The sequence below is a fragment of the Rhamphochromis longiceps genome, linkage group LG7 (assembly GCF_057381845.1).
Source record: "Rhamphochromis longiceps isolate RC_006_pf linkage group LG7, R_longiceps_female_GT1.1, whole genome shotgun sequence".
NCBI classification, from domain to species: Eukaryota; Metazoa; Chordata; class Actinopteri; order Cichliformes; family Cichlidae; genus Rhamphochromis; species Rhamphochromis longiceps.
Window position 1 is genome coordinate 2,120,608 of NC_140563.1, and position 20,063 is coordinate 2,140,670.

The 20,063-nt window shown below is 40.9% G+C and overlaps 1 protein-coding gene across 1 annotated transcript in view; it reads left to right on the forward strand.

Annotated features, from left to right (window-relative positions):
• The window catches only part of cdh13 (cadherin 13, H-cadherin (heart)), a 423,714-nt gene that overhangs the window by 146,408 nt on the left and 257,243 nt on the right, over positions 1-20,063 (forward strand). The window contains exon 3 of the mRNA XM_085411590.1: positions 9,829-10,040. Within this exon, the coding sequence (XP_085267716.1) occupies positions 9,829-10,040 (212 nt within the window). The remainder of the gene's footprint in view (positions 1-9,828; positions 10,041-20,063) is intronic.

Sequence of the window (20,063 nt, forward strand, 5' to 3'; positions counted from 1 at the left end):
TCGAGTCCATCCTCACCTCCTCCATCACCGTGTGGTACGCTGGAGCCACTATCAGGGACAAACAGAGACTGCAGCGTGTTGTGCGCTCTGCTGAGAAGGTGATTGGCTGCAGACTCCCATCTCTGCAGGACCTGTACACCTCCAGGACATTGCGGCGTGCAGCTCGGATCTCAGCTGACCCTTCTCACCCTGGACACAGTCTGTTTGACCTGCTCCCCTCAGGCAGGAGGCTCCGGTCCATTCGCACCAGAACCTCTCGCCATAAGAACAGTTTCTTCCCCTCTGCTGTTGGACACATGAACAATAACTATATGACTGTTCCCACCACTAACACATGACCCTACGCTGTGTTCACTGCATCATTCCATGTTTGGCACTGATCACCACCTGCACTCATGTATATATCTTTCTACGTAGCACTCTTAATTCTTATTCTCATGTATATATCTCATGTATATCTCATGCACATATCTTTCTACGTAGCACTTTTAATTCTTATCCCTACTTTTATTTTTCCATGTCTATTTAAGTGCTATTTATGACACTATGTTTGCACTGAAGCACCGCAGCAATTTCCTAATGTTGTAAACCTGCTCAACATTTGGCAATAAACCCCATTCTGATTCTGATTCTGATTCTGATGAGGTTCCTGTTATTAATGTTTGGGTGGTTGACGGGGACGGATTTTCTCCTGTCACTTTCTTGGCCTTTACAGCTTCGTCATATTGCACTTTATGGTGACGTCTGAGGTGGTTATACAGATTTGTAGTGTTACCTTGCGGTGCTGCTACTATGGCAAAACACAGCTTGCAAATGATATTTTTTTGACTCTCATCGTCTTCTTTGAAGGCAAAAAACTTCCACACGGAGGAATGAGAACCTTTTCTTGGAAGTAATTTTACAGTGGGGTTGTCATTCTCACCGCCATCAGGAAACGTTTCCTCTGCCCTCATTGTGTTTTCTCCCCTCGGGCAGTTTCACGTGCTCTCCGTTGTTTTTTCCCTGCCAGATGGCTTCTGTATCACGTGGTATAAGGCTCCGCCCTTGTCATTTGTTGAGCAGGAAGCGTGAGCGCTTGTTTTCATGCAGATTACGTCCCGGATCAAAATGCGGTACAATCGTCATCTTTTTTTTTTCTTTTTTTTAAATCGTTGTCATTTGGAAATGAGATCGCACATAAGTATGAATCGAGATCACGATTTTCTAACGATTAATCGTGCAGCCCTAGTGTGGACCCTCTCCACACACTCCCTGTTGATGTAAAGGAGGGCTAAGTCAGTGCTGTGTCTCCTGAAGTCGACAATGACCTCTTTGGTTTTCTTAGTGTTCAGTGTCAGGTTGTTCTCTGAACACCAGGCTGCCTCTCTGTAGTCTTCCTCGTCTCCCTTTGAGATGAGTCCGACTACCGTGGTGTCATCAGCAAACTTGATGATGAGATTGTTGTTGTGGGTCGAACTGCAGTCGTGGGTGTAGAGAGAATACAGGAGGGGGCTCAGCACACAGCCGTGTGGGTGGAGGAGAGATGAGGGCGGAGTCTTATAGTCTGGGGCCGGTTTGTAAGAAAGTCCTTTATCCATGATGAACGCAGTGACACAGTGAGATAAGAAGTATTTATACTGTCTGAATAGTAACTTACTCAAACTCAAATACTGGATTTCCACCTCGCGCATTTCACTTTATATGTAATGAATTTGGAATATATAAAACAATCAAACATTTTAACAATATTCAAATTTTTTGATATACACTAGGATGTTATCAGTGACAGAAACATTTATATTTTGTCAGCAGGGCTGTGCGATATGACCAAAATCATCCTGATATAAGACATCTATCGTCCGATAACCATATAAATCACAAAAATTTAACATTTTCTGTAAACTCTGTGAATCTCGGGCAGCTCGACTTGCGTGAAGTGTTTCCAGCTGGGCGTCGTGTAGCTGGAGTCGAGTGTTTTAACCGATGCATGAAACGATACATTTTTAGACATAAGTTGTAACGGCGCCGTTTTCTTTGTGAGTATTTCTTACACGGCGTGCTGCGGGGAAAAGCCTGTTCTAACGTTTGAGTCTACGGTTTATTTTTTAGCACCTGGCGACTCTTTTTTACTTCTCATCCGTAAATAATCTGCATCTTTCACGTGATTCAGTTTATTTTGAAAAGTCTCAACAGGATCTTGAGCTTTATTGTGAAAGGTTTATGTGGAACATAAACAAGCGGACACGCGATGCTGTTACCGTCGTTGTTGCTAACGACAACGCATAAAAACAGGGCTTGTCTGTCCGTAGTGTGGTTATATATAAGAGAAAGAGAACTTTAAGAAATTAATATAGTCACTACAGTGACCATCACAACCATGAAAAATATTGTCGTAAACAGTTTATTTTGCGACACCACGAAACAAACGATAGCGTGAAATGAAACAATAGACGTTTTTATATCGCCGTCCGGTATATATCGTTATATCGAACAGCCCTATTTGATCAGATTTATGAGTGGTCAAGCAACCTGGGAAACATGTACAGATATTTCCCACTCAGACCTGAGTGACCTGTTTGTAAACAGCAGAATTCATTATTTCCTATTTGAAAATAAGATTTTGCAGAAAATAAAATATCCAGTCTTCATAAGTGACTTGTGTGGAATGGAAATGTGTGGTACCCGACCACGATAAACTCATTCTCATGGGGTTGCAGCAGTGGGTGGATCCACATACTTCATTTGACGTGGAGTTTTACACCGGACGCCCACTGACCCAGCCCTCCCAGGGATTTGTGTCTCCTCTCAGTGTTGAGGCAGGGATCTTTAGCTTGTTAAGACAATATATTAACCACTACAGTCTGTATGGAGCCATTTTTTATTTTACATAAAATTACATTTCTGTCATTGCATATCTGTTCAGTCTCTTTGCTCTTTACTTTTATTTGGGAACAGTTAAAAATACAATTTGCTGTCATTAGCCTTCGATGGGGAAACCTTTTCTCTCCAGGGTTCAGTCTCTCAACTTTACAAGCAAACTTTGTTGTTCCTAATTAGTCTGACTGTTATACTGACGAGTTGCTGCAGCTATTTTGATTACCATTACGGTGTGAATACAGGTGTAATTAATAACTTCCATTATGGCCAGGGCCTCGGTTCATGCCATTCTGTTTAGTAGGGCACACCAAACTATGATTATTTTAATCAATTATACCTTTGTTTAGACTGCTGCGCTATATCAAAGTGGATATTGTGTTTTCTTCCTCTTCTAATACTTCTTCTGCTAATTCATGCTCGCTGCCACTTTAATCCCGAGCTCTCTCCTCCTCTAGATGTCAAGATCAAAGATCTGACTTCGCTCTGATATGTAGTCTCACCTTTTGATTTTTATTGGCTGGTGACTTTTTGACTGTGAAGGCCGGTCAGAATAACTTTGATAAAACACGTATACAAGGATAAGATGAAGCCCTGCACCAGTTAGATTAAATAAACAACCAGAACACAACAGGAGCCGGTACTTATTGCAGTTTTTGTTCTCTGGCTTTGATCAAGTCCTTTTGTGTCTGAAAACACTCGTATACAAAAATACATGTTGCTAAGGTATCCAAGGCAACATAACATTAAGTGTAGCACAGATGTGTCGAGATGATAGAAACATCTAACCAGGTAGTTAGCATGCTTGACTGACCTTTAACAGTCCACATGGGAACTCTTTGATGCTGCTTGAGATCAGAAAGTAGCTGTAGTTTAATTGGCTTTAGTCACCAGCACAGTGGACAGGGCCACACATCAAAGTATGATCAAGGGCCCTGGAACACTGTGCATAAAAGCTAGTATGCACAGACCATGCTTACTCTGACAAATGAGAGTGATACAGTCGTCTGATAGAATACAGTGGTTTGAGTAAAAGGACACACACTCTCTGGTTTGCAAAAAACACACATTTCTCTCACACTTGATGATTAGAAACTGCATGTGACATGACTGGATAGTTGGAGTGGCAGTAAAGGTTGAGGTGGGGGGTCTTAATCGTCGGCTAAAGCCAAGGTGAAAGCTGCTGCTGTCAGGACCCCCTAGCTAGCTAAATCCCTGCAAACTGTTATCTTGCTAGATGAAAAGCTAACGTCTTGTTACTATTGAGTCCTAGTGATGGGCCTTACACAATGCGCAGCGATAGGAAACTCTGGGGTAAAATGCAATTCAGGGTGTAAATACATTTTCAAAAGCAGCTCCCTCTCTCTAATGCGGGGTGATTATTTGAGAATAGCGTTCTCCAGAGGCCTTTTATGAGGCTGAGCATAGTCGCTCTGGTTAGACACGGCAGCTATCAGCTTAAACACACCCGTGCTGCCACCTTTGAGATTAGCCCTCAGATTCCCATCTCTTCCATCATGCAGACTTGACATTTAGTTACAAGATAGAAAATTGTCTTCACAACACCTCAAAGGAAAACTTTAGTACCTGACAGGGGAGGGGGGAGATCTCAATTATGTGGCTGAGTCAATGAAAATATAATGCGGGATGCCAAAATAATCCAGCATGAGTTTCTGCCTAGCACCGTTGAAAGACATGAAAATGAAGACATCAGTGTGGATGGTCCTTTTAAAATATCCTAAGCTAACTGGCATGATTGAATATGAGGTGTCTGCTTAGTTATTGAAAAATATCTCGCTTAATGGCAGAAGTAAATTAGAATGGAAACATGTTAAATCCTTGCACAATGCAAAAGAAATTAAAAAAGCCAGAGTAAGTTCAACAAATAGTTTGATGTAATGCCAACAAGTTCTAACATTAGCCTCCGTACTGCACATCTCATCCTGCTTTTCTTCCAGTTTGCTATAAAAAGAAAATAGAAAACAATTAAAACCAAGTTTTTTCCACCTCCCCCTGCAACAATGAACCAGTTTGAATTGATGTTAATGGATTTCACATCATGTTGCAAACCAAAAATATTAATGCACTGATAGTTTTTTGTTTCTTCTTTACTTAGCTAGATACTAGAGTTGACTTCCTTGGTAAGTGCATTTTTTTACATCATAAACCCAGTTCAATTTCATTTATACAAATCACAACAACAGTCGCCTCAAGGTGCTTTATATTGGAAGGTAGACCCTACAATAATAGAGAAAACCCAACAATCATATGACCCCCTATGAGCAGCACTTTGGCGACAGTGGGAAGGAAAAACTCCCTTTTAACAGGAAGAAACCTCCAGCAGAACCAGGCTCAGGGAGGGGCGGGGCCATCTGCTGTGATTGGTTGGGGGGAGATAAGGATGAAGACATGCTGTGGAAGAGAGACAGAGATTAATAACAGGTATGATTCAGTGCAGAGAGGTCTGTTAACACATAGGGAGGGTAGAAGAAACACCCAGTGCATCATGGGAATCCCCCAGCAGCCTACACCTGTTGCAATAAATGAGAACGTGGACGTTTTGGTGAACACTAATCGGACAGGCAATCAAGCCTAGAGTAACCCTGGTCTGTGATGAGTGGGTTTCTGGAACATTTGTTACTCCAAAGGAGAGTTTAGCCTGAAAGGAACTTGAATGTCAAACTTGAGGAAAAAGTCAAACCCCCATGACACCCTGCTTTTCCTCTCGAATCCTCAGTGAGGGATTTTGGTGACCCTAATCCATGTTGTGCACAGTTATTCAACCTTGAGCCAGAAAGAAAGTGGGGGTGTGGGTGCTGAGAGGGGTAAGTTGCGTTCTGTCAATGTTGCCTGACTTCAAAGCTGCCAGCTCACCATGCTCTCTTCTGAAATCCCCCCAAAACCTGACAACATTAGAATACCATCAAACACTCTCTGGCTGCCTTTGAAATGCCACTGACACTGTTTGGCGCTGCAATTTGCGGGCTCTAACGAGCGCGCCCATGTTATTGAAATAAATCTGAGGCTTGTAATGGGAATGGAAATGAACACATCTTTCATGCTTTGGATTAGAAGTGAGAGTTGAATATTGAGACAGAGCCTTGTTTCCCTCGAGAGTCAGTTGTTGACTTTGTAGCTCTCTGTAGTTGTCCATTGTAGCCTTGCCGTTTCTGGCATTTTCTTTTCCCATTCCCTTTTCTCTCCTTCTTCTCTCTACGTTCATCCGTCACTCTGCTACTCTCGTCTTCTTTCCTTCGTCCAGAGGGCAGAAAACGATTCTTTCCAAATGAAAGACTATAAAATGTCTGCAAGAAAAGGTAAAAGCAACCAGACTACACAGCCACAAAGGTTAAGTGTACTAATTGAGAGCTTTGATAGACTCAGTCTATTGATTTTAAAGTCACACAGGAACTTGTCTCTGTCCACTTGGTCATGAAGATGAATACACAATACATAGATGAATACACAATGTAGTCTTCCAGCAAATTATTTGAATTACATTGAATTTCATGATATGGTGAAAACATGAACAATTAGAGACCATCTGAGGATGACACACACACACACACACACACACACACACACACACACCTGCACACACACACAGACACACACACACACACACCTGCACACACACACACACACACACACACACACAGACACACACACACACACACACAGACACACACACACACACAGACACACACACACACACACACACACACCTGCACACACACACACACACACAGACACACACACACACACACAGACACACACACACACACACACAGACACACACACACACACACCTGCACACACACACACACACACACACACACACACACAGACACACACACACACACACACACAGACACACACACACACACACACAGACACACACACACACACACCTGCACACACACACACACACATACACACACACACGGGATGAAAACAATACGAGCCTTGCTGTTGCGGCGGGTAATAAAAGTTTGAGCGCTTTCATCAGTGGAACAATACGTGTTAATTACAGCAGTGGGTTGCCATTGTACTTGGATTGAACAGCAGCCTTTCCCCTACTGCAGGCTAATCTGTATGCATTAGAACGATCACTTAGACTAAATGCAGTGAGACTCGTGCGTCGCAGTCAACACATCATTTCTAAAATTAAGGGGTAGATGCTGTTTCCAAGAAACTTAAGTGCCTGCATTTAGTCGAGTGTTTATCATATGACAACAATGCAACGTAACCTTGTATAAAATGAAGACGTAGAGGGAATATTTTAGTAGTACTGTAAAGTTCTTACACTCTTATTACAGAACCATCATTTTAGCTATATGGTTATATCAATGCATCAAAAAAAGCCTGAAAACAGATGAGTTCTGTTAAAATAATGAAAAATAATAATTTAAATAAAGAGTCCAGTCCTGCTTGCTTTAGCAGTATCTGTATCGCGTGGTTGGATCTGTGACCGTAGGACTCTTGGACCAGTTCTGTGGGTACCAAACCAAAAAAGCACCAACCAGATTCATTTGTTTTGAAGAAGTCTGTGAGCTGGCCTTTACTGTTGTGGCCTGAGAGACTGCACGCTGATTTTTCTTTTTCTTTCCTGCTGAAAAATTGTTGTCCATTGCACTTAATGTAACAGCTCAGTGCTGCTGTGCCGTCTGGTTCCATTGCTTCCTGCAAGACTTTAATTTGCTGTTGCAGAGAATGGTGGGTTTGCACTTACAACACAATTCCTCTCCAGCACGGTGCTAGAAAATAAAGCAGTGAATGTCAGTAAGAATCTGAAATTAGCAGCAGTCATGAATGCTTCTTTTCTGGTGAATCCCTGTCTTTTAAAATAATATATGCTGTATCCAGTAAATTACAGTTTAAATACCCTCACTGCTTATTCAATTAAAAAAAAGAAATACTCGACCTAGTTAGAGGTTGTAGGAGACTGTGTTTCATTTAATACATTGTAATGGGTAAAGACTGATGACACATATTTGGAAAGACACAGTTTTGACCCAAATTTACCAATTTATCAACCAACAAAGAACAAAAAACCACAATTAATGTTAATTAATGCTAATGAATTTTGTGAAGTGAGGTAGTGAATGATACCACTGAAACACTCATCCATCCAGCAGTTAGATGATGGTTTCAATGATAGGCAGAAGCTGTTAAATGGTTTGAATTGTAAATCAATGTGGCTGAAGCCAATCGAACGAACAGTCTGGTGCTGGGTGGATGAAGAGCGAGAACAGAGGCTGGCAGACGAATTATACCACACTGCACAGTAGCTTTGCCTGCACCGAAACCTAACACGCACCTCTCTGCGACAGTCGCAGCCCGCACAGGTATGCCGGCAACACGCATAGGTTATGTCAAAGGGTCTGCATAGATTCCAGCTTGAAAAAGCATTCAATTAAATGCTTCAGAGAGACTGGCCAGGTGCTCCCAGTTGAATTGATCAGTTCCACCAACCAGAAACCTTCGAGGCAGCACAGAGGAACAGACGGGGTCAACACGCAGCGCAAAGAAAAGTAGCGCTGTAAAACAAAAGTTTGCTTCGTTGACTTATTCATGGTCTCTATGGAATAAACAAGAGACTGGCAGTCTGACATATTTAATCACTGTTGTTGCACATAAACTGGTTTAGACAGCATTTAACATACAGACAGAGAAAGTTGAATATTAGGTTTAACTTTACAGAGAAAGCTTGTAGCCTCTGCACCAAAGCTGAGCTTTATCTTCAAAGTTGCTTTGAGAAACACGATGAATACGGTCTCATCTGAAGCCGTTTCTTCCTCAGAGCGATGGCCTCTGAGTCCCCATTGTGAGGGGAACGCACAGCAGTGAGGCTTTTGGGTGTTTTGTGAAAGATTTCCTTCATGAATAACTACAGAGTTCCTTATATGAGTTAAGATAAGCAGTGGATTGAATCACGTAGGACGCTGCCTGTCGGCATCCCAGAGAAGTCTTTTTAAGTCTTCTTCATGTACATTTATCTTTGTTTTAATTATGAATTAACTGGCTTTTGCAGACAACGTGTGAGTCCAGAACCACGTGACTTGATTAATAATGCTAACCGTACAGAATATTCGGAATCACATGATTCCAGTTCAACTCCAGTCCTGATATCAAACAGAATTTATTTTAAAGGAGATGATGAGACTTAAATAAGCTACCATGTTTGCTTCCATCGTAAACTAACCTCTGTTCAGTCATGTGCCAAATGCTTTCCTAACAAACAACAGCATCCACACATGCAGACTTCCTGCCCCTCTTCCCTCACTTATCCTCCCTAACAGTGGGATTCATTACAGGAGGCTGAGGTAAAGAGAAGGTGAAGGATGAGGGAGGTGAGGATTGTCAGGGGTGATGGTGGGGGAGTACATGGGGATCATGTTGCAACACCTAGGGGAGTGTGTGAGAGAGATAAAGCGAGGATGAACATGATCAGAGGGGATAAAGCTCGGTCGAGTCCTCGGCAGTAACTCCCTCAGTCAGAGAAGGCAAGCCCACATGTGCACGCAGAGGTGACACTTCTCTTCTGTCTCGTGTCTTTTGTTTCTCAGCCCTGCAACTACGTGCCACCGTATTCTCTTTAATAAAACAAAGCGTACCACGAAAGCAAGTCAGAAACATTAATAAGCCGGCAACGCGTAGCACGTGGTGAGTCATAAATATTGCAGCTGGCTCGTATGAAAAGAGATCAGTGAGTTTATTGTAGCCTAGCTGACAGAGCCTTGCAGAACATCCCACTCTTTCTTCGGGGTAACTGTTTATCTTCAGGGCATATGTTTATATCTGAGAAATGCAATTGTTTTTTGTGCATTGTTTGACGGCTCCTTGAGCTCTGCACAGTGAGGGAATACCTCAGTGACTCGGAGTTTCATGGGGATTTTTCTTCTTATTTATGATGTTTGCAATTTGTTTGGATTGATGCAAAAATACATACGGCTCTCTGTGTGCTCCTTCCAGTTGAGTTTGATGACTGTGCGGGGAATGAGGACGTGACGTTTGGTGTGTCGGATCCCGGCTTCCACGTGGACGGGGATCTGAATCTGGTTCCTCTGCGAGATCTTCCGCACAGCGAGCCGGTCCTCTTCATCCGCGGCCTCAGCGCACGTGCAGATGACCTAGCGCAGGTGGACATCATAGGAACACGTGGTTGGTCAGCAGAGACACTCTGGGTGAGTAGAACTGGTGTGTTTGTATGTTCTATATCAGCTGTCATATCTGAAAGGGTTATTTTTGATTAAACTTGGAAAATGTTACTGAAAAGTAGCGAAAGCAGGCACTGTGATCAAATATCAAAGCTCCTGGGAAAATAAGGAGATTAACAAGCTGTTCCTTAACCCTCTCCAGGCAGGCGTTGCCGATTTGCAACAGTTAAACACTAACAACCTGATCACCCCACATACATATTTTATGAGTTTTTTTTACTCAGAAGTACCACTGCAGGACTTGGTTGTGCATTAGCAACGAAAAGTTTAATTTGAGCCTGAACATGTCTATTCTCTTTCTTGTCAACCATTAAAGGTGACTGATTCACTTCCATGTATTTATAGTAGCCAGGAGCTGGTTGGCTTATTTTCCACATAGACACTGGGAACAGAAATAAACAATTATCTTTCAGCACCAGTAAAGCTCGTAATTATCACATCATAAGTATATCTGGTTCTTTAGCAGTTGAGTTGTTAAGTACACAACTGCGATATCTCAACAACTTATATGTTTAAGTGGGTGTTGATGATGTGACATTTCTATGAAAAGCTTCCAATGGTCTGGCTGATTTCACGACGCACTCAGACGCGTCAAACCAGTGTTTGAAAAACTGTCGTGCAGTAAATTCTTCTGTTTCTTATTAATGTCAATATTTTTCCCTTGGTCCAGATAATCCAGCCCTGGGTAACATAAAACCTCTGCTAGTATTGTTGTCAGTGCCGTGCACTTGTCATGAGCCTTTATGCTTTGTCCCAAGTGCTGAATACTGAAATGACTGACATGTTAGCAGCCTCCAAATGCCATGTAAATACAAATATGAAGGTAAATAGTTTGCGGTGTGACAAACAAAGCAGTTACTGGATGTCGACTCAGTCTGACTATATTTTGTGTGGAAACTCGATTATTAGCAGGAACTGCATTGTGGTGTTGGATGAGCTTGTGTAATATAATCATGTCGGGCTCTATGGAATAAACAAATGGTTGACCGGTGACCCTTTGGAATTACTAGTGGGTGGATTTTGTTAACCTTGGGCAAATCTATGCAAGCTCTTTTACCTTTTGCAAGGTTTTTGCTGTGAGTTAAGGTAAGTAGCTTCTGGCTCTTGCAATAAATTATGCTCGTGCAATACTTTTATTAATGAGACAGTTAATGACCATAACAGAATCAACCTGGGAAAGCAGCAGACGTTCATTGTGTTACAATGCAAAACCTCAGTTTGTCACTATGAACACATTTTAGGAAAAACAAAAATGACAAAACAAGACTGAGACTGTCTTGTTTTTATTTTGAAATTCTTTGTGCTGAGGTCAAAGTCAGCTCGAGCTGCTGATGTTCCACTTTGAGGTGTCACACTGTTATTCAGAGACATGACAGGGATCTAAACCCAGGCATTCACACATTAGTGACCTTAATTGCAAAAGTAAAAAACATTAAAAATTCATCTTCATTCATCATGAATTTGAATCACTTGTAAATGTGAGGCCTCCTCATGCAACCTTAATTATCAACGATTAGCATAATTGCAACCACACCAAAGACATCACGCATCGTCGTTGAGGAAAACACCCACATCCTTATTCTGTTTAAAGCGAATGCATGCTACTTTTAGTAAGTACAAAGTGGAGTCTATCCCAGCTGTCTTAGGGTGAGAGGCAGAGTACACCCTGGACAGGTCGTCAGTCGGTTGCAGTTCTGACACATAGACACAGACAACCATTCACACCTGTGAGCAATTTAGAGTTTCCAATTAACCTAACCCCACTAACTGCATGTCTTTGGACTGTGGGAGGCAAGAACATGCAAACTCCACACAGAAAGACCCCGGCCTGAGGGTGGAATTGAACACTGGACCTTCCTGCCGTGAAGCAAGCTAACCACTGTGCTGCCCTGTGCAACCAGAATATAAAAAATATGTAACAAATCCGCTCTGAAAAGGACTAGAACCGATATTTTTAGTTTTTACACATGCTCCACACGCGTTCTGAGTCAGTTTGTTTAAGCTTTCATGAATATGCATGCGTGCATACATCTCTGTTCATGTTCTTCAATCATTATTTGTGCACAAGGTCACATCAAAATAGAGTGGAATGAAAACACTCTGCAAGGCAAAGCAAACAGCTGCGGTTTTGCACCAACTTTCAGTGCAAAGAATTCCACTGGCCAGTTTCCGTTATTGGAATTTGGCCTGTAAGCCTGCACCCCTACGCCGAGCTTGGTTTCTCTGCAAATGTGTCCCTTTGTTTGTGTAATCTAGAGAAATTTGTTTTTGCTGAGAGCAAATTGACTGCCTTACAAAACTCTCTGCACCTGAATACACACTATTGTCCCTCATTCATATTTCTGCATAGACCCCAATTCTCCCCCCACCTTTGTCCAAATATGCAAAGTTGATTAGGGAAACTTTCCACAGACTGCAGGTATAGTTGGTGTTTCGCAGCCTTTCCAGAGATCATCTGTCTTTCTCCTGCAGTGCTGCTGTTACCATTTCTCCAGCACTGGCTTAATGAATATCCCCATCCCGTTTGGAATGATGTGGCTCTCATTTGTTTGTGTCCGCTGCCGTCGTTTATTTGGTTAGGTAGTCCACAGGTGTTACTTTGGCAAGGCATTGTGGGAGTAAGTTAATTAATCCTTGGCAAGTTATTTGTGGAAAGTGACGTTCCTGGTGACTAATACAGTATGGCTGTGTGGTTCTGTGTGAGTGAATGTGCTCTTCAGTTTCTGGATCTCTTTTAAATTATTGTTTCAGACAACAATAGTTGCGTTCTTCGTCCAAATACATCAAATAATGTGGATTTTTTTAAAACTATAACTATTATTCATTACTCTATTATCCATGATTGTGATAACATCCTTGATGTAGCATCTCAATATGCTGCAGCCACATGCCAGTTTACACGTTATTGGTCGTGGTGTAGTTTATCTGCGACTGTGCATGATGGCACAGGTCATAAGGAACGTCTGCATGCTTGTAGAGTTGCGAGATGGATTGCAGGTCGGCTAAAATCTCGATCTTTTCGCTGCTTCTAAGGTGCGTTGTATAGACACTTCAGTTTGGCTGGAATGGGATCAAATAACAATTTGCAAAGTCCTCAGGCTTTATTCATCTCACACACCAACACCATCGCAGCTGTTTGGCTGAATAGGAGTTAACACAGTTTCTTGCACAGTACTGATGATCACGAGTGTTTGCAAGCTGGTCAAGCAGAGTGACATTACTTTGAGCTTGTCGTGTCTTTTTTCATCAGGATTCAACATTCAGAACTGTACAGAAATACACTTTATTAAGCGACTGAGCTGCAGACTTGCATATGTGGTCACAGGGAGATGTTTAGACCACATACACTGATGAAGGTTTAAAAGAGCTTAACCTGCCTTTCTGATACAAGGGCAACTTAATCAGAAGCGGCAATCTTTGTACCCGAGACCCAAAGCAAGTGAACACATCACCCACTTCAAGAGCCTCTCCAGCAAGAGTAATGACATGGGCTGATCTATAAGCCAAGATATTCTGAGGCTATGTCTACTTGATTGATAAGGCTCTGTAAGTGAAGCTATTCTGCATTTAGACCTCCTATAAGCAGAGTCAGAAGGGGACTGCAGTGATGCAATGACTGAGCTAATCATCTAGTTTTCTGTTATATGAAAGACATTAGGAGACAAGACAGCCTCGACTGACAGTCTGGATCTCACATGTGGACATGGCATTTTGCATGTTGTCGTGGCTTTGCAGAATGTTCTTCGGTGGGGAGCCATCCGCTTTCCACATAGATTCCCAGTGTACCCTGTCAAAGATGGCTGTAAAACGACTGCAAGGAAGCTCCAGCTGGTACAAATTTTACCAGAGCCAACATATCCCTCACTCTAAGATTCAAGCCTTCAGGAGTCGTCAGTAAACGTCCGTGAAAGGCTGAAAAATGTCCACACGAGAGGCACTCCAATGAAACTCGCAGGAACAGCATTTCACCGTTTGCATCTACACCATGCAGTCATCACAGGGATGTCATGGTAATTTGGGGCTTTCCATTATTTCTTTGAACTGTACTTTTTGCAGGGTGGATTGATTGTACAGCGTATATTTTAGTGACTTTAAAAATACAAGAACTTGATGCACAAGTTTAAAATTAATTTGGATTTCCTCTAATCCACATAGAGTCAAAAGTGTACTTACACTCCCACTAATACTTGGTTAAATGTCCCATAGCAAACTGAACCTCGACCAGACGCTTTGGTAGCCATCAACAAGCTTCTGGCTGAATATTTGTTTCCTCTTCTTGGCAGAATTAGTAGAGTTCATTTATATTTCTTTCTTGGCATATACCCTGCTTTAAGCATAGTTCTCAGATTTTCAGAGCAAATCTAAAATGATTTCAAACTTGTGCACACAATTCTTATATTTTAAAGTAATTAAAGATGCATGATGTACAATCTTTCCCCCATGAAAAAGGAAACACACAACAAAAACATTATAAGGCAAAATGTATGATATTCATGCCCATGATGTGTGGCCTCCTATCACCACTGTAGGCAGGTGTAGGTGGCAAAATGTGTTTTTAGACATCAATAGTACCGGATACTGCTAACACACTAGTTTCACAACTGTTCAACCTAGATTTCTAAAACTTTACATGTTTGATCAGGATGAAGATCAAATCTGAACAGCAGATATTTTTGTTTAGGACTCGACTGTGACAAAATCTCACAGTAAACTGTGACAGATGTCACACCTGTTAGCGCTGTCATCCTGAGGCATATAGCCTCAGGCTAAATGTTAGCTAATGCTAGCATTTAGCATGCTAGCATTAGCGTTTGTCTCACAGGACGTCTTTAGCTAAATACAAACTCTGAGAGTAAAGAAAGTGTAATTTTTAGAGCCTGGGGTCACGGTGGTCTCAAGTCGAAAAGATCTTTGTAAAGACTGCAAAAGTGTAATTTCACCAAACAACACATTTTTAAGAGGAATTTAAACAAATGATATAGTGCATTATAACAGTTTTATGCTTTTGTTCACTTTTCTTTCATGTTTGCTGTGTTACGCCCCAGTCTAGGGGTACAGGAACGCAACATACGTTTGAAAAGACTGCCCCGCCCTGGTCCCCAAAACCATACACAGAGGGAAACCAATTCCTTGGTGAATCGTGTTTTATTATCTACACTGCAAAAATGAACCTCCAGGGTGAACAAAGGCCAAAATAACAAACAAAACAAGCTAAGTCAGTAGGAGGTGCTATCTAAAACCCTATGTGAAATCAAACATCAAACAAAAGACAAGCGCTACACCTAACTCCCTAACTGAAATAAACAGGAGAAAACAGTGCAAGGAAAAACAATACGGCAGCTCACCCCTTCTGTTGCAGTGCTATTTACAATGTGCTATTTACAATGAAAGCTAATATACACACTATATACAAAACTCAGAAAAGCCGCAAAAATCACAAGCACAAAAGTCTCAGGTTTTGGAGGCCAGGGTCAGGTCTGCTGCTGCTGTCAGTGGCTGCCCCGGGACAACTGCTGGTGAGGGATTTGAAGAAGATCACATGGCCAGGGGACCAATCAGCAGCCGTCAGCTCATCCACTCCGGGACCTGCAAAGACTTAAAGGCACAGACAACAACAGCCACCAAAACAGATTATGGACAGGGCCATAACAGCTGTAAAATTCTATTAAATAGTAATAAGGAAGTTTGGTGTCTTCAGTTAAGTCCTTTATCTTTTCCTGGAAATAGATACTTTACTTTACTTTACTTAAAATAAACACAGAAATAAAAGTTAACTATTAATTGCAGGCATAGTTACAAAGTTCATGGATTAAGCAGTGGGTAGAGAGTGTTAAGGTTCAAAATTGAGGAAGGAGAGTACAAACCACCATGGTCCAGAAGCTCTTGGTCAAACAATGATTTTAATGTATACACACGTGTGGGAAGATCGCTACAGACAGCAATTGATCTTCGACTTAATCAAAGCATAAACAGATATTTTATACCGTCAGGGTTTGATTTACTGACGCCCCCTTCATGCGTCACAGACAGGATATATACACATACGTCAATATCAAAACCACAACGACTTTTGACACAATTTAAAAGAACAATTGTCTTCTATCTTCATAACAGGTGCTTCCTGTCACTGCCGGATGCTCGCTTGTCATCTTGACACCTCAGCAGCAGTTCTGCTACAAACTGCTCTTTGCAACCCCAGCAAAACATAATTAAACTTTCCCCTATAAATGATTTCCTCTAACTGAGTGTGTGTGTGTCTGTGTGCTAACCACAATTGCACCCTGTTTCACCTCGCGACTAGCTCCTGACCTCTAGACAGAGAGACAGAAACCACCCTCAGATATGTAATAACCGAACTGAAACTTTAGATATGTCATCTACTAAATAAATGTTTTAATCAAGAACCCCTACTAAAAGCTTAATACAAGAATATGAACATATAAAAGATATTAAAATGAACTGTTGTGTAAGCATGTACTGCAATTCCTTCTATGTTCTAGTTTTCCCTCAGCATGGATCATCTAGACACTCTCACTAGGTGAAGCTTTAGACCATTAATGAACCTGAACATCAACTCAAATAAGCACAAATATGCAATATGTATAAAATAGTTATAACTGCACCTGGAATACAAAGTTAATTTAATACCTGTATGCATAAAACCTTAAGGCCATCTTAAAGCTATCTGTTACATTGTTAAAGCAATGATCATATTGCAGATTATATTATGCTGGTAATAATAATGATTATTTAACAATAGCAGTAAAATAATTTCCCTGCTCCACACTCCCTCTCTCGACCTCTGGAACACCAGAGGTCGCAATACATTGTGTCCTGGCTCAGCAAATCAGACAACCTCATGTCATCTACTTGGTCCGGTAATAAACACCAGCTCCCCTTCGAGAACACTCCATGTGTAAGCTTTGGTTTTCTTGGTCCCTCTCTTGTGGCCTCGGACCTCCCTGTGGTCGTCGGGATCTTCTGCAAAGGAAACAAAACACCTTTTCCTGCACCTCCCTAACTTATCCTATCTGTAATCAAAAGCCTGATCCTAATTATGTTCTTAACTTATTGACTTGTATTTATATATATTCTTCAACGTTACTCATCACTTTGAAACTCTTTAAGCGCTGCTTTCACGTCCGGTTGCTTGCTCTATTTTCCCTTATCTGATCATCAACATCCTGTACACACAAACTGTCGCTGCTGCAAGTGCCCCCACTCTAATCTTAAGTCACCTTTTTAACAAGAAAATCATTATAAGCGCCTATTCTACTAAAAGCTCCAAAAGAAAACAACCACTTTAATCAATTAAGTTTAAGCATATAAGCAATTACTCCTGTATACATTTCATCATAGTTAAATGCTGCCTTGAAACAACTCCTGTGTGTTAACACTAACTTCATTTTAACCTCACATTTCCTATGTTATAACCAGAGGTGGGACCAAGTCATTGTTTTGCAAGTCTCAAGTAAGTCTCAAGTCTTTATCCTCAAGTCTCAAGTCAAGTCTCAAGTAATGTCAGGCAAGTCAGAGTCGAGTCTCAAGTCACTGGTGTAAAAGTCCGAGTCAAGTCTCAAGTCTGAAACTTTGAATTTCAAGTCCTTTCGAGTCTTTAAAAAAAAACCGAAAAAATAATGTTGCAGTTATGCTAAATGTAAATATTAGACCATGTAATTTTAAAATCTGTGTTTTTCTCAACACATGACAAAATAGTGAACTTAGAAAATATACACAAATTGTGAAATTGCACCTCTTTAAAATGCAGCTCAATTAAACCTAGCTCCAAGAATAATTTTCACCGACAGTTCTGAGATAAGCTGCATGTTATTCTTGGATGCGGTTGTAGGACCAGCTTTAAAATCGCATGACAAAAATATCATACACATTAAAAAAAACTGCATCACCAACGTAGCCTGGACAACATTTGCTAGTTAGATGAAGTCAGCTATCTCATCGTAGCATATTTATATGCATATTTATAATCATACGGTTCTTGGAGTGAGTGCACACACTCATGAAGTTTAGTAACTTCAGGTCACTGCAACAAGCCCAGGTACAGTTTACCGACGGATGGGTACAGGACCTTGAAATGCACCGTGTAGAACGAAAGACCATCGTACGTATCATAAGTTTACCAGTCTCACAAATCGTCGTCATAAATACACATTCGTTAACCGTTTATTAATAGGACCTTTGAGCTCAACGGTAATTAATTAGCAGTGGAAATAATTTCTGGTAGCATCACAGAAATGTAGCAGTGACAATAATATTGTATGTTGTAATCGTACTGGGCAATTAGTGATACAAAAAACCTGTTTTATCCTGTGAATAAAAGTATATGTTTTTGTCAATGTACCATAATAACAGAAGCGAAACGCAATATTGTGTCAGGACAATTCACTATTTATGCACAATAAATAAAGGAGCATAGCGCGACAATTTCTGTTCAGCGCCAGACTTGCTTGTAACCTATATCACCAATTATGTTATGAAAATGACGTATTAACTACAACAGCAGACTGACCTTTGTGTAAATGCTTGGGCAGACTAACCTGTGAGCTGGAGTGTTCTGGGACGTTATATTTGATCTTTGAATGGCTGCAATCCAGGCCATCCGTCGCGTCTTTGTTACTTCGGAAACATGGCTTGAACAATTTCTCTTCAACGACGTAATCCGATAACAACCGATCTCTTTACCCGTCGGCTTCCCGTGGCTGTCATGCGACCGGCTATTGCAGTTAATAATACAACGGCTTCTTGACATTTTTGTGTTTCTTTTTATCGCTGTGTGACTGATTTTAATTGAAAGCCTGCGTGCGCTAGTACCGCTTGCCACGAGTTCCCAGAATCCTTTGCGGTTCTACCCGTGAATGACGTCACATTTTCAATCTCTATATAATATGCATGTTAAATTTTATATTTGGGGTAAAATATCAAGTCTTTTCAAGTAAACCGGTTCAAGTCCAATTCAAGTCCCAAGTCATTGGTGTAAAAGTCCAAGTCAAGTCACAAGTCTTACATTTTTTCAAGTCAAGTCTAAAGTCATAAAATTAATGACTCGAGTCTGACTCGAGTCCACACCTCTGGTTATAACCTGTTTTTGGTATAGCCTTTTTGTTTCATTTTGCTCCTTCTAATGTAACAATACCTTCTAATTCTAGTTTATCAGACTTAACCAAAATATATGCTTTCCTTCCTCTTTGGTCCTTCTTTAAGTTCAGTTAAAAGCTAAATGAATTTGAGGCCTTTTGCCTGGAATCAATACTGTCATGTGTGTTTCTGGACTCTGTGTCTGTAAGCGTGTAATTATTTCTATTTATAAGCTCTCCCATTTATCCTAAAAATAAATCTATGTAATATCTGTATGTGTAAGCCTACATTATAACCACTTCTTCTAGAAATCAAAAGAAATCAAACCTGTTCTCCTCCTTCAACCCTCACTAATTTTCCCCCTAAAATTTATTCACAGCTTTGAAACACTGGCATTGTATCTTCTAAACAGGATTCAGTTCTTTAATCCTTTAAACCCTAAATTCCCCCTTTTATTTTTGACACATTTCATGTGTCAAAAATACTATACATCCACAATACTATACAAAACTTAAAATGCTCAGTTTTCCCCACTCATGCTCCAATCTATGTCATAAAAATAAACTTAAAACAGAACAATTATCAGTCATGTGTTCCTCCAATTAATGGTAACTGAGTCATAACCGAAAATGTTTCCCCTTTAACATTTGGCATTCTCCCAACAATATACTATAATCCCATAATCTAACCCCAGTCAACAAAACAGAAATTTTCTCTGGTAGAAGCCAATTGTTTGTCCACATTTATTCATTCCCCCACCTTCATCCAGTCACACACATTCACATTCAGTCACACCATATATTTGCTAATAGTGGAGCTTCAGATCAGATTCTCCACCCTCAGCAAAATGAGCTCATTTTTTATTTTCCATAGGAAAATATTTCTTTATGCTTTTGG